This window comes from Lipotes vexillifer, unplaced genomic scaffold (genome assembly GCF_000442215.2).
Source record: "Lipotes vexillifer unplaced genomic scaffold, Lipotes_vexillifer_v1.1 scaffold83, whole genome shotgun sequence".
Taxonomy (NCBI): domain Eukaryota; kingdom Metazoa; phylum Chordata; class Mammalia; order Artiodactyla; family Lipotidae; genus Lipotes; species Lipotes vexillifer.
In genome coordinates, this window is record NW_006799780.1 from 2,412,178 (window position 1) to 2,427,599 (window position 15,422).

At 32.8% G+C, this 15,422-nt stretch overlaps 1 protein-coding gene across 1 annotated transcript in view; it reads right to left on the reverse strand.

Annotated features, from left to right (window-relative positions):
* The window catches only part of HOMER1 (homer scaffold protein 1), a 130,411-nt gene that overhangs the window by 45,549 nt on the left and 69,440 nt on the right, over positions 1-15,422 (reverse strand). The window contains exon 5 of the mRNA XM_007471969.1: positions 14,330-14,469. Coding sequence (XP_007472031.1) covers positions 14,330-14,469 — 140 coding nt within the window. The remainder of the gene's footprint in view (positions 1-14,329; positions 14,470-15,422) is intronic.

Genomic DNA, 15,422 nt, shown 5'->3' on the forward strand with positions numbered 1-15,422 from the left:
ATTTTGTGGTATATGTGACAGTAGGGAGCAGTAGGATCTCTGGTAACATGAAGCATACAAAGTTCATCTAAAGCCATTAAAATTTTTTTAAGTGAGGCATTCAAAAAAACACGGTATTCTGGTTTCAAATGCTTTCTTGATACTAACACACTTAACCCAGGACTATGTCCATTCCCATTTTTAAAGCATACAGAATAAGTTATAAAACACACATTTAAATAATATGGTAATTTAGAAAAGATTTTCTAAATTATTTGTTTACAAATGCCAGATTATAAGGCTGACTCCAAAGATTCACTTTGAATTGATTTGTCTTTTGATACTATACACAGTGAAAACAAAGCAGCAGAAAGTAGACATTTGATAGCAATTTAAAAACCTCACTCTGGGAGTCATTATCTGATAATTCACACACTATATCTAAGTTTGATTTGCAAAATCGGGCTGGTTGATTTATGTGGAAGAGAATATGTTATACAATTACTTTCTAAAATATGTTATGAAAATGAAATTGTATAAATGAAATCAAATTCCGCTGGCTAATAATTTTTCTCTAGGCATGAATTTTAGCTAATATTTAAACATTTTTCCTTTACTTAATAAGGCAAATTTCCTTTATAACCCTTTTTGCTGTGATGTGAAGCAAGTGCTTATCAAATCTCTATTCCTATATTAATCCTATTTTTAATGAAAATGTTACTAAATTTCACCTCTAATTAATAACACAGAGTTTTACTCGAAACCCAAATTCTGGGCACCTCTCTATAACTTTTTCCCTTAAATTATATCTATTTCATTGTATTTTTCATTTTCTATTCATTAGAAATTGATGAATTGGGTTACCTTTCATCTCTCTAAGACATATGAGTAATTAAATCTCAACTAAATAAAAGGGGAAACCAGACACTTTTACTTTAGCTTTTCTTTAATTATAATTGTATAAAAGCTCTTCGTTGAAAAAAAAATCAATGCAACATTTCATTCAGTTAAATTATTTACAAGGATGCTCAGTGATAAATCAAATACAACTTCATTATCTTACTTCCATTTTAATACACCTAATATCCACTTATAACTATAGGAAAGCACTTGTAAATTTTAAAATAAAATCTTACGGTTGTAGAAACTACCAACAAAGAGACAGTCAAGAGTTATAAATTCTACACTTTTCTTAGAACCATTTAAAACTTGCCTCACAACATCCCTGTGAGGTGGGGAGTTAAGTGTTGTCATATGACAACAAAAGAAATGGACCAAGAAATGAGTATCAGATTACATGTAGGAAAATAACTACATTAAAGTCTTAATAGAAACAGCATCTATGAACCACTTCTACTTTGAAGTCCAGGAAAATTAGGTTGTGTATTTTTTTCACTATCTTTATCAGGAATAATAGCTATTTTGATTTTTAAGAAACAAAATTTTCTCCATCAAGGGCTTTTAAGACTTCTGAAAATTAAGTGGAGCAAGTATAATAGCATTTTGCCAAAGGAATGAAACACAAGATGCCATGCCAAGTCATTTTTTTTTCCTGCTACTCAGAGATATCTTAAATGCTATCTAGGCATAGTGAGGAACTGATACATTTCAGTATCTTCCTTATAGGTACTAATTCTTTTGGCTCTTCAAAGTTAAATCTGTGAAGACTGGGTCTTTTTAAAGTGTCATGTTTCTTCCATGTCAGTTACTCTCTCTGGGTCAGGGTCTATTTGCATCTTTTCAATTAGGATAAACTGCAGATCCTCTTCTTCCATGGAAATGGTGACTCCACTACGTTCCAAAACTAGAGGTGGTCACAGAAGTCATCTACCAAGGAAAACTGGTTGTTTCCGCAGTAGGAAAAAAATCCAAATTGGAGGACTGGTCTTTTCTGACTTTCAAAAGAAGTAAAAGTACCCTATCCAGCAGGTATAAGGAGGTAAGGAAGTAAGGAGTCCAACTTTTCCATAAAAAGAAAAAACGTTCAAACAGAAATTTTTCTTAAAGTGGGAAGCGGGGGAAAGGGAAATGAGTTCATTTAGGTATGTGATTTTTCTGCTTTATTGTTTCTGCCCAAGATACCTATTTCTCTCCAAAAAACCAAAATGTGATATATGTCTACTACTAGTTAAGGGCCTGACACCTAGTAGGTCCCGTGGATTGTGAGACCTGTAAGATAAAAGTACATCTCCTTTGCTATGGAAACGAAGACTTTCTGACAACATGTAATAATGACAGAATGGCTTAGCTACACCTTTTAAAAGAAGTTGAAAACGTATGGCTACTATACAATAGCAGTGTTTGTGCACTCAGATAATACCCAATGATGTGTTTCTTCCTGTAATTTAACAAATTACTAATATTCATTCTCTATATCTCTAGAGAAAAAAAAAATCTATTATTTCATAGAGCCAGAGAGGCTTCAGGTCGTCTCTTTAATAATAAGTTAGCTTGTGAGTAAAGCATACCCTAAAATGATCCAATTACAAAAAACTATTAACCCAAAGGATCATATATACTTTGTAAAGTCACTTTTGCTAACATGCTTTTCCATAAACCTCATGTTATAGACGCCAAAGCAGCTATGAAGGAAACCTCACTATATAACTGTGTCTAAAGTTTCATATTAAGTATCATGGAGAAATCTTATTGTTAAAATTTTTAAATTAATAAAAAAAAACTTTGGTTCCCCTGGTAAATGACACTAAAAAAATCTGACTAAATTTACCTAGTGACTTAATTTTCTACTTTGTATGCAAAGGCAGGCTTTAAAATGTCCTGCAGCATGATTATAACATGCTTATTTTGCTTAAAGGTTAATGTACAACTATGCTGAAAACTCTTTTAGACTATATGCATCCAGAAACACAACTCCTTCATGGTAAACTAGGTAGAACACTATTGGCGTAAAACAAGTACTTATCACATAACTGATCATTTAAAATAATCATCAGCTAACATTTCTATAATGCAATAAGGAAAAAATGCAGGATTAGTCTTTTCAAGAGTAATATTTACACTAGAAATCAGAGTTATTTGCAATGAATAACTTAATATGTATATTTCTATTCATATTTAATAAGGACATGCTTTATATTCATTGAAATAATGCTATGATTTATCCAGTATCATTTTAAAAAGACTATTTACATTGTTTCTCTTCTTAAAAAAAAAGGGCATTTTAATCAGTTGTTTTCTCTTAATTAAAAAATATGAAGAGAAAAGTCAACTATATCACTTACAAAATCAGATAAGAAGTAAATGTACCACCATTCCCACTGTCTATAAAAGCTGCTTCACATATTCTGGAGATAAAAAGCTAGAAAACTGGAAGGTTTCATATTTTTAGATAGGAAAACTGAAGCCTAGTGATAAGCTTTTAAAAATTAATGACAGTTTTATAAGGAAAATTCTTCCCCTCAAATTGAGTTCTTTTTTTTCCTTTAAACTATCAAAAATGGTACAAATGAACCTATTTACAAAACAGAAACTGAGTCACAGATGTAGAAAACAAACTTATGGTTACCAAGGGGGGAAGCGGGGGAGGGATAAATTGGGAGATTGGGATGGACATATACATACTACTGTATATAAAATAGATAACTAATAAGAACCTACTGTATAGCACAGGGAACTCTATTCATTACTCTGTAATGACCTATATGGGAATGGAATCTAAAAATGATTGGATATATGTATATGTATAACTGACTCACTTTGCTGTACAGCAGAAACTAACACAACATTGTAAATCAACTATACTCCAATAAAAAAATTAATTTAAAAAAATTACCTTTTAAGAACAATTCCATGTAAGGAAAGCATATGGTTACATCTGCCAAAGCATAGTTTCCTAAAGCTACCATTTGAGGGGAGGTGATCATTAACCAATCAGAATAAATATTAATGGAAAAAACACTAAAAAGCTAGGAATATATGGGAACTTCCTCAACATCATAAGGAGCATCTACGAAAAGCCACACTAATAGCATACCTAACGATGAAAGACTGAAAGCTTTCCCCTTAAGATCAGGAACAAGAAGGAGATGTCCACTCTTGTCACTTCTATTCAGCATTGTACTGAAGGTTTTAGACAGGGCAATGAGTCAAGAAAATGAAATAAAAGACATCAAGAATGGAAAGGAAGAAGTAAAATTATCTCTATTTGCGGATGACATAATTTTGTATATAGAAAATCTTAAGGAAGCTACGAAAAAACTATTAAGACTAATGAGTTTTCCAAGTTTATAGGCCACAATATCACTCTACAAAATCAACTGTATTTCTAGATACATCATGACAATTAGAAAATAAGATTAAGAAACAATTCCACTAATAACAGCATCAAAAAGAATGCTTAGGAATAAATTTAACAAAAGAAATGCAAAACTTATACTCTGAAAACTAAACACCGTTGAAAGAATTGAAGAGCTAAGTGGGAAAACATCACATGTTCATGAATTGACAGACTTAACATTATTAAGATGGCCATCCAAATTTTTCTACAGATTCAGTGGAGTTCCTATCAGAATCCCAACTGATTTCTTTACAGAAATTCACAAGCTGATCCAAAAATCACATGGAAATCCTAGGGACTCAGGACAGTCAGAATAATCTTAAATCTTAAAAAAGGAAGGATAAAATTGGAGAACTCACATCCCCAATTTCAAAACTTAATACAAAGCTACAATAATGAAGAATGGCATGAGGATACATCAATGGGATAGAACTGAGAGTTCAGATATAAACATTTATGGTCAACTGATTTTTGACAAGGATGCCAAGAGAACTCAGTGGGAAAAGAACAGTCTTTTCAACAAATGATGCTGGGATAATTGGATATCCACATGCAAAAGAATAAAGTTGGGTCTCTATCCTACATCATATACAAAAATACTTAAAATTGGGCAGATCTAAACATAAGAGCTAAAATCACAGAACTCTCAAGGAAAACAGGTGTAAATCTTTGTGCCCATGGATTAGGCAATGGTTTCTTAGATATGACAACAAAAGCACAAGCAACAAAAGAAAAAAAAAGATAAATGGGACTTAATTAAAATTAACAGCTTTTGGGTTGCAAAGAACACCATCAAGAAAGTGAAAAAGACAACCCACAGAATTGGAGAAAATATCTGGAAATCATTTATCCGATAAGGAGTTAACATCGAGAATATATAAGTAATTACAACTCAACAACAAAGAGACAAACAACCCAATTAAAAGTGGGCAAAGGATCTGAGTAGCCACTTCTCTAAAGAAGATATGCAAGTGGACAATAAGTAAATGAAAAGATGGTCAACATTAGCCATCAAGGAAATACAAATCAAAACCACAATGAGATACCACATCACACCTATGAAGATGGCTATAATAAAAAAGAGATAATAACGTGTTGATGATGATGTGAAGAAACTGGAACACTTATATACCACTGGTGGGAATTTTAAATGGTGCAGCTGCTTTGCAAAACAGTCTGGCAGTCCTCCCAAAGGTTAACCATAGAATTACCATATGACCTAGCAGTTCCACTACTAGGTATGTACGTGGAGAACTGAAAACGTATGTCCACACAAAAACTCGTACACAAATGCTCACAGCAGCATTATTCATAACAATAGTGGGACTTCCAGAAAGTGGAAACAATCCAAATGTTTATCAACTGATGAGTGGGTTAATAGAATATTATTCAGCAATAAAAGGAAATGAAGTATTGACACATTCTACAACATAGATAAAACTTGAAAACACATCCTAAGTAAAAGAAACTAGTCGTAAAAGACCACATATTATGTGATTCCATTTATACACAACATCCAAAACAGACAAATCTGCAGAGACAGAAAGTAGATTAGTGGTTGCCTAGGACTGGGGGAGGCAGGAAGTGTGTGAAGGGAAATAGGGAAGTGACTGCTAACTGGTACAGGCTTTGGGGGGAGGTAATGAAAGTGTTCTAAAATTGACTGTGGTGATGGTTGCAGAAACTCTTGTACAATTTTGGTTGTACCAAATATCACTGAATTATACACTTTAAACAGGTGAATTGTCTAATATGTGAATCGTATCTCAATAAAACTGTTATTAACAATATTAATGGGAATATTAATAGCTAAGTAGACCCCGTTAGAATTAAAAAGGTAAACTAATTATTCTTTATATCAGTATCTTTTTTAGTCCTGCCTAGTATATGGTATGTTTTTGATGCTAATGATCAAGTTGCACCAATTTATTTACCCCTTTCTGTCATCTCAGTAACAGTAAGAGCATACACATTTTTTTATGCAACACATTTATTCCTTATCTCTTATATGCCTAAATGACTAGAAACAATATGGGCTACCAAGAAATACTGGTACCAATATAATTCTAATATTGTACCAATACAACTCAACAAGGCTTAGCCGAAAGCTAAGACTCTAGCAGGGGAATTTGGCAAGTGGTGTTAAATATGCGTTCAACAATGATTAAAAACTGAGACGTCGAGTATCGGAAAGGTCATACAGAAAACAAACCCTCTTAGAGTTTAGTAGAAGGAGCTGCCACAACCAGGATGGACCCTAATGACCACTGACTCTGGAGTCCTTTCTGGTCTTATCTAGCCATCAGCAAATAGTGATGCTGAATACCTCTTCCCTGGACTTGCTTCCATTTCTGTAAAATGAAGTAGCTGGACTATTAATAGTGGAGGTTCCTTCTATATCCAAAGTTCTAAGATCAACAATTAGACTTCAATTTAGGCCATCGTCAAAAAGATTAACTATTTTGTCTACAATGAAGATACGGCTAATCTAAACTGTTAAAGGAAAATGGCAAACTGATAAACAAAAGTAAAATTTACACGTATTTTAATGGTTTAGTTGTAGTCACATTTTACATACTCTACGAGGAAGACAGTCCCTGGAACAGGACTACTTTCAATACGCTTCACTGGATTACTTGTCAGCTTATTTCCTTGTGAAATGTGTTATCCCACAAAGCAAGAGTTGGTCTCCATCTTTACTTTTGCCAAATGTACATAGTACGATTCTCAATTTCAAAAAATCTGTAGTCCCTAAATTCACTTCTTTGAGTCAAATAGTAAGTACTTGTGCTGAACTTTATAAGAGATGATATTTTTAAAACCACAGTTTGCTTCTAACTGGTTTTAAAAACACAGAATATAAATACTGCCTAATTTCACAGAAACTACATCATTGAATTACTCTGCACTGCTTCTGAAATAAGAAAAATTATTCCAAGAAAGGGATGAAAAATGATTCCATTACATTGAAAATGCACATTTTAGTATCTTTCACATTATTAGGTACTTAATAACACTGTTATTGTTTATAACACTATCTTTAACATTTCTTTACACAAACTACAAAATTTTGAAGAAAATTAGACTAAGTCAGTTAAACTCAAGTCTTAAGTTTGACAGGAGTGACTGCTTTTCAAAGAATATAACTAGTTTTACATTTTACCTTCAAGGTCTTATAAAACTGTAGGTGTAACTTTAGCTGACTGAAGCACCGTACCAAGGTCATTCAGAGTATATACTCAATTTCTGTGAGGGAAATTGTTTCCTTCGTATGTTTAATGAATGTCTACTGTACTAAGCACCGGTGATACAAATGAATAAAGCACAATCCTTGTTCCAGGAGAGACTGAAAAGCTAATGTTAACTTGTATATGTCGGTTTAGAGGCAAAAGGAATTTAATAGAGGAGACCTAATTCAGTCTGAGAACATGAAAGAGAGCTTACTGGAGGAGATGACGCTGGACCTTATGAGGATATACCAGGGTTCACCAGTTGGTGATCAAGTTAGAGGCAGAGGTGGGGTGCAAGGAAGTATGGTGTGTGTGTGTGTGTGTGTGTGTGTTTATGCAGTGACTCTAAAGAGAAGGGAGAACGTTGCAAAAACGAGGGAGCAAAGACTTGCAGATGAGCAATAGCATGGTTGCTTGGTTGTAAATAGTTATAAGCAAATGCAAGTAACTACTACAGAATCACAAAGTGATGAGTCTGGGGAAGCCTCATCTGATGATCATTGATTAGTCTACATACATCATGCCACTGAAATATTTTAAGGAGAAAAGTGACATGGTCAGATTTTTGTGTTTGAGAGTAGTAATAACACCTATCAGAGTAATATGTCACCAAAGAGCAAATATCCAGGATTCCAAATTTGCAAACCATATCCTCCCAAATACCACCACCAAGAATTTAATAAGGCATCATGCCAACGGATATTACTAGCTGGGAATTTGCTTAAAATCCTTACCTTGGGCTAAACCATATGTAAATCACAAAGATTTCTTTTGAAAGTCTAAGCTAGAAACCAGATGGGTCATCTAATCCTCATCTCTCTGTTTGGCCTTATTTTTTAAAAACTTTAGTATCTCCAGATGAACCGTGTACGTGCCACTTTACCACAGACCTCACAATTCCATACCGTCATACACATCACAAACTTCACACATTTATGTGACTTGCTTGGCCTCTGCCTACATTCACTATTTCATCTTGTCCCTTACTACTCTAGTAAGAGGAAAGATAGAAAGCCAAATCCAAAGGAAGAGTATTTTTCCCTAAGTCCTAGAGCAGAACTGTTATCACACACCTCCCTTCCAATGGAAGCCCCACTATGGTCTTCTAACAGAAATGGAAGGAAAAAAGAATTTTTAGAAGCCCTCCACGGGAAAAAGGTCATAATTAACCTAAGATCAATCTGTTCCACTGTGAATGATCACACCTCTAACTTCAAGCCAATCATCCTGAAAATAGAAACTAACAATCACTAGGGATGGACTGGTGAAAATTCTTCCCATTAATTACAATGGTAAGGCAGAGAAGAAGGGCAAGGGACCGATCCCTATCGAAGGTGGGTTAGTAATGTCCTTATCTCATACGAATAGTAGTTTTCTTCTTGCAAACAATCCATATTAAGTGATAATTCCCAACAAAATGCATTAGCAAATTTTTATATTTTCTTCAAAATCTTTTAGAAGACGTTAAAATAGAATAAAAATTAGTTCTTAAAAACTTAAGATAGGAAATTTAAGTATACATACCTAAAAACCTAATAAACAGTCTTGGTCACTAAACTGTATTTTTTACTGTGTCTTATTCAAAAATACATGAATTGCTTCTTAGTTCCCAGAAAATGTAGACCTATATATGCTGCCAAATTACCACAGCACCTCTTACAAAATGCTATCTGTTCACAATTATGGTACAGGAAATTCTGACATCTCCAAATTGTTTAGTTGCGATCTCTCACAAATTGTCTTGGCCTTCAAATTTTTTAAAACTAATTCTAATTTTGAGGTTCAATGGTAGAGGAATAACAATATTCAAGTCAATTGTAACTAATAATAAGGGGAATCCTACAAGTTAAATTTTTCATCTGCAATTTTATCAATGATAAGGCACTTCTTGTGAAATCAACCCCCAGCTTTATACACAGTTTTATTCAAACAAGAGTTATCCACAGAAATTATTTCTATTTTACTTCATAACTATAATCTTAGAAGTTTTGCTTACTATCCATACAAAAGAGAGACAAATGGCACAGCTGTGGAGAATATAGTACCCCAGAGCTCTTAATAGTCATTTAGTTTTTTCCTGTTTGTATCATTTTCAAAGCACGTACAAAATATGTTTGATTCAAGATAAAACACTGCTTGTTTTTTTAACATATAACTAAAATGGTGTGTATATTTTCCAATGAAATTTAGTTTTTGAGATTACAAAAATCCCTAGTCACAGTTTTAAAGTAGTAGCTTTTGGAAGCTCTGATAATAAATGAAGAAATTAATCTATTAAATACAAATGGAATAAACCCACCCAGATTATGGTAAAACTGTAGTTATACTGCTTTAAAGCAAAATCAACCTACTAAGGAGTGATGATTCTACACATATCCTTTAATGAATATCTGTTGGAAACACACAAAGTGACAGAAAAAAAATATCTCCTTAACAGAATAGAAGATACATGCAGAACCCCCAAAATGCATAAATTCTAGAAGCACCATGAGAATACATTATCTAAACATTAGAAGAATTTAAATATAATTGGTGCTCAAAACAGCCTGTTTTCCATTAAGATAATCAAACTTTTGTATCAGTACAAAAATAGCTTCACAAACTACTGCTGTATACACATTATCTGCTTTCAACTCTCAAAAATAGGATAACAGCAGTTATTTATCAATATATCACTATATATCTGAGGATCATAAATTCACAATGAACAAAATTAAAAGTTTCGTTTTCAGTATTATATTTCAGTATTACATTCTAACAGCACTGGGAAACTATAAAATTAACTATTTCCAAGAGAATTTTAGATAGTTTTAAATCTTTTTTAAAAATCCTAGAATTCATTAAGAAATAACAAGTAAATTCCAGACAGCTGATGCTATGAAGCAAATCCCTCCTGGAATCAGAGCACAAAACTTTCCTCCATATATATATAAATACTATCAAGCATATAGTAGTTATTTTATTTAGTATACAGATGACCCTTGAACAATGCAGGGAGTTAGGGGTGCCAACCCTCCGTGCAGACAAAAAGCCATGCATAACTTTACAGAAAGTCCTCTGCATCCGTGGTTCCACATCCACAGATTCAACCAACTGCAGATTCCGTAATACTGTAATATTTACTATCGAAAGAAATCCACTCATGAGTGGACCCTCGCAGTTCAAACCTGTGTTGTTCAAGGGTCAACCCTACAGCTAATCTAAGACTACAGTCTCAAAGGATGCCCTGAACACTTCAGTAGGTCAGAGTGTACACCTGTTCAGTCCCAAAAGGATATTATCATTTAGGTTAAAAAAATATTTTTTAAGAAAAAATAGCAATTTAGATAAAATTTATTACCATTTCCCCAAAGAAATTAGTAAACATTTTCTTCCTCATAATCTTCCTATTTGACACATCTCTAGACTTTTAAAAGCATTTACATAAATATACTAAAAAAAGTGTTAATTTATCTAAACTTATTCAGTGAGAATGTTTTTGCACAGTTTATAACAAGGACACAACACAGTACTATATAGCACTTGACTAAGCATTGAGCAGTCCATACATTTTAAAATTTAGTTCAGCAGTGTAATTTTTAAAAAAACAAAGAAAAGAGCAAATAAAGGTAACTCTATAATGCCAGTGAGTTAGATGGAATATAAAAAGTTGTACTAGCTTAGTAAATAAGTTTTTTAAAAGTTCAAAAGTAATTTTAAAAAGGTATTTGTGGATGAAATTATATGTCTGGAATTTGCTCTAAAAATAATACAAAAGTGGAAGAGTGGGTAGGATTAGAAAAGAAACAAGACTGGCCATTTTTTCCTAAATGTTGAAGCTGGGAGACGTGCTCATGGGAGTTCACTATAGTATTATCTCTTTCAAATATACTTGAAAATTTGTGTTAGTTTAAAGACTAACAAACAAATCTTGCTTTTCTCTTTAAAGTTAAGTAATACTTTTTAAAAAATAAAGTTTACAGAGAGTAAATAAACTATAAACACATTACTAAATTTTCAGGACCAAATGAAAATCAGGGTTTCCTTTTGTTATGTTAATTAATGAATTAATAAGATTTAGGTATAAAATTTAAATTTTAAGAAGAGCACAAGCTGGCTTGCTAAGTAGCTATTACTACAATCAACTCAATCAACTTGACTGACTAGATCATTGTTCCCTATATCCTTCCATCTTTAAAAGAAAAAACAAAAACCACACAGATATTCTAGTGATTTTGCTCCTAATTTAGCAATAAAATGGTATCAACCAGAACAGAGGAATGTTGGCAAGTATCTTTTTTCCTATTCATTCTTTTCTGTTGAAATAAGTACTAAGGAAGAAAGACAAAAATAAATAGTGTAAGTAAGCCTTAAAAACATAGATTTTAAATGTTCTCTGCCATGGGAAAAAAGGACAGTGTATCAAGTTTAAACATTTGTGAGTTTCAGATTTGAACAGAAATTATTTTAATATTCTTTGTGTCTCTCATTAATGAAACACTGATCTTATTTCTATATAGTTCTCCCAAAATAGAAACAGTTATTAACTTCCTGACACAACAATGTGCTTGTTTTGGGGATTAGACTAAAATGCACTATTAACTAACTGGCAGTACATAGTAGGGTCAAAAGAGCTGAGCTGTAGTTCTACAGCTGTTACTAATGAACTGTATGACCTAGGACAAATCACCTAACTTCTGGGATGTGTCAAAGGCCCATGCTTTCAAACTTTGACGTTTTACTCTGTAATCCAGCCCACACTTAAATATGTATGTTACTGAAACACAATTTCATCTCTTAATGTGGGTTTTATCCTGGTGTTTCTTATTTCATTTTATATTTCATTTTTTCAGAATGCCATGAATAATCTAACTTGATTTCAAACCACTGCAGTTTGAAAAATCCTAGATTACACCATCTCTGAGGTCCCCTCTGTTATTTTGAGGTTCTAACATTAGCTGTAAAATACTCAATTTTCTATCTCAGGTAGAAATCTTAATTTCAATCAAGTAACAAGGCGAATATTCATTGATACTGATTGATGTAAAAACAAGTTCAGAGAATAAGTCTTCTAAAATCCTATGCTGAAGTGTTTTTTAAATAATAAGAAAACTGTAAGATTATATAATGCCTTTAACATAATTAAAAGCTTAAATTGACCTGTTAAATTTCATTTTCAGAACTCAAATATCTCCCTGGCTAATCTATATATTCCAGTAGTCAAAGAAGCTGTACCTTCACATCAAAGAAAGTAAACTCCTATTTGACTCCCCAAAACAGAGAAAATCAATAGATGACCAATCACAGTTAATAACTCCAAACACTAAGGATTAGCAAAATAATAAACACTCAGAAAATTTTAGGTACATAAAGTAAACTAGAAATAGCTTTTACAAATGATAAATACAAAAGTTCTTATTTCATAATGCTACAGTATCCAATGCACATCTTGTTTAAGTGTTAGCCGAAGAAATCAAGTTTATAATTATGTCCAGTGTAGTTACATCTATTTATTAATTGGACGTGTTAAATAGGAAAGAAATTTTTGCTTCCCTCAATACAAATATTTTTAAAACTGCATATGAATCACATTGCTCTTTAGTAGTAACTGTGTATTTTAAAAACCAGTATGGTTTACAAATCAATGTAAACATAGTCTTCAGATTGGAAGAACCAAAAATGTTCATGTGTTCAGTCATTTTTTAGCTATAGAAAAGAGAATACACTTATACTGCAATAGTTAAAGCATTACCTCTATGAAAATTCTAAAATATGCCTAACTCTTTTATGCAAAATTATTACCATTTTTAGGAACATATTAGAATAGCCTCATAGTCAAAGAGTTTTTCCCCATTCATTCCTAAAAAACTCCTTAACAAATTCCTTCTTCTTCCTCAGCCTATGAGGTCCCCTCAATGTCAGTCTCTAATAAGTTTAGACCTATGCCCCTAATATTCAACCAATAAAATCAAAATTAAAATTCTCATGAAAAAGAGAGTTTGGAATATCTCACTTCACAATTCTTCTGAATATGCTAAAGAATTTGATCTTTTTGAACTGGTCCAAAGAGATGCACAACAAAGGAAAACTTTTTTATGAATTTTAATTAAAATTATCTAGGTCAAAAGTTTCCAAAGAAGGATAAAAATTAACTTTAACACAATGACTGAGAGGTACTTGTTTACATTTACAGTTTCACAGACCTCTTTACATCCTAAAAATACCACAATATGGCCAATAATTAATGTAACTGGTTTTGAACATATTTAGGATAAAGTGCATCTTTTTAAAGTATCAAATTCTTTAAAATTCAGAAGCATGTGAAGATTTATCTCCTGTTAGTTGGTGTGCAAAAATGAATCTGACATTAACATTAACAGGTCCATGCTGGAAGTTACACCAATAACTTGTCTTCTCCTTTGAAATAATACAGTGAGATCACCTCTAAGACTGGCAAAGCTTAATTTCAGAATAGAAAACCTATTTTTAAAAAAAATTTTTTATAACCCTCAAGAACATACATGAAAATGGAAACCAGTTTAACAAAGAGGGCTTTTTAGGGGCTGGGTTAAGAAATAAGTAAAAGAGATTTACAATAATATGTTGTTTCACTGAAAAACAATTTGTACTATAATTAGCTCAGTAGCCCTTTTTCTACAAAGGTAATGGAAATGTCCACTCCAGTCCATCTAGGCAACTATAAATTATTAAAACTTTTCTGAGGTTAACAGTTAAAAAAAAACCTGGAATTTTCACTCAGGGTTGTAACTTTGCAAGATTTATCTGAAACCAAGTAAGTTTCTACACATTTTACTTAATCATGATGGTTGAAGTGAATCTGTACCTATGTGAAAATGGCAATGCATTCTGAGTCGGTTCAGGCCTTGGCTCTGAGTTCTGGGTCACATCAGGTGTTCTTTCATCATCTGTCCCATTGATACTTTCTGGTGTTAAAGGAGATTGAAGATCCCCTCCTGCTGATTCCTTTTAAAAAAAAAAAAAAGGGAGTGGGGATAAAAAAGTGTTACACTTTTGTTAAAATACACAAGATCATCTAAAAGTTAAAACTGACTCTGATGTATGCTTACTTATGAAATATAGTTATTTCAATTGAAATTGGAGTCAAAGACGTAAAAATGAAATTTGAAGGAGAAAAAATTTTAAAGCAAAGCAACGCACAAGAAAACTAACTGAAACAATACAATTAAAAAATGTAAACATAACACAATTTAGAAATGTAGTTTCAAAGAACTGAAAAACTTTTAGGTTATATAAGCAATAAATTGGTTAAAATAAGATATTCAACTAATTACTTGAGAAGAAAAAGAAGATGGGACAAAAATGCAAGAAGATTTTATTTTTTATTTGGGAGGGTAGGAAGAGAAATGGAACGAAATCTTCAACAAGTCAATTTTTTTGATCTGCCATAGCTTTCAGTTCCAAGAGACATTTAGAAAAGTAACTGGAAATGTTTCTATAACACATTATATATAATGTGCTTCAGCTTTTCTTGCCTGCTACTCATAATGAAATTATTTCTCTTTGCAATATTTCCTGTCTTATTTCTATCAAGGTAAATTTAGTTTATCCCACTGGAATATAGATGGGATTTAAAACAAAGGTCACTCTGACACCTACTCTTATGACTGCCATCATCAGATTATCTAAATTTGATATTAGAAGTCAGAATGAGGGGTCATTTGATAACCCTAGTAACCAGGGGAGGTCCTAGCACCAGATTGTTAAAGAGCAGCTTGACAGACCCCTGACCAATAAAACTTCACAATAAAACATCAGTGTCCGGGCTTCCCTGGTGGCGCAGTGGTTGAGAGTCTGCCTGCAGATGCAGGGGACGCGGGTTCATGCCCCGGTCCGGGAAGATCCCACATGCCGCGGAGCGGCTGGGCCCGTGAGCCATGGCCGCTGAGCCTGCGCGT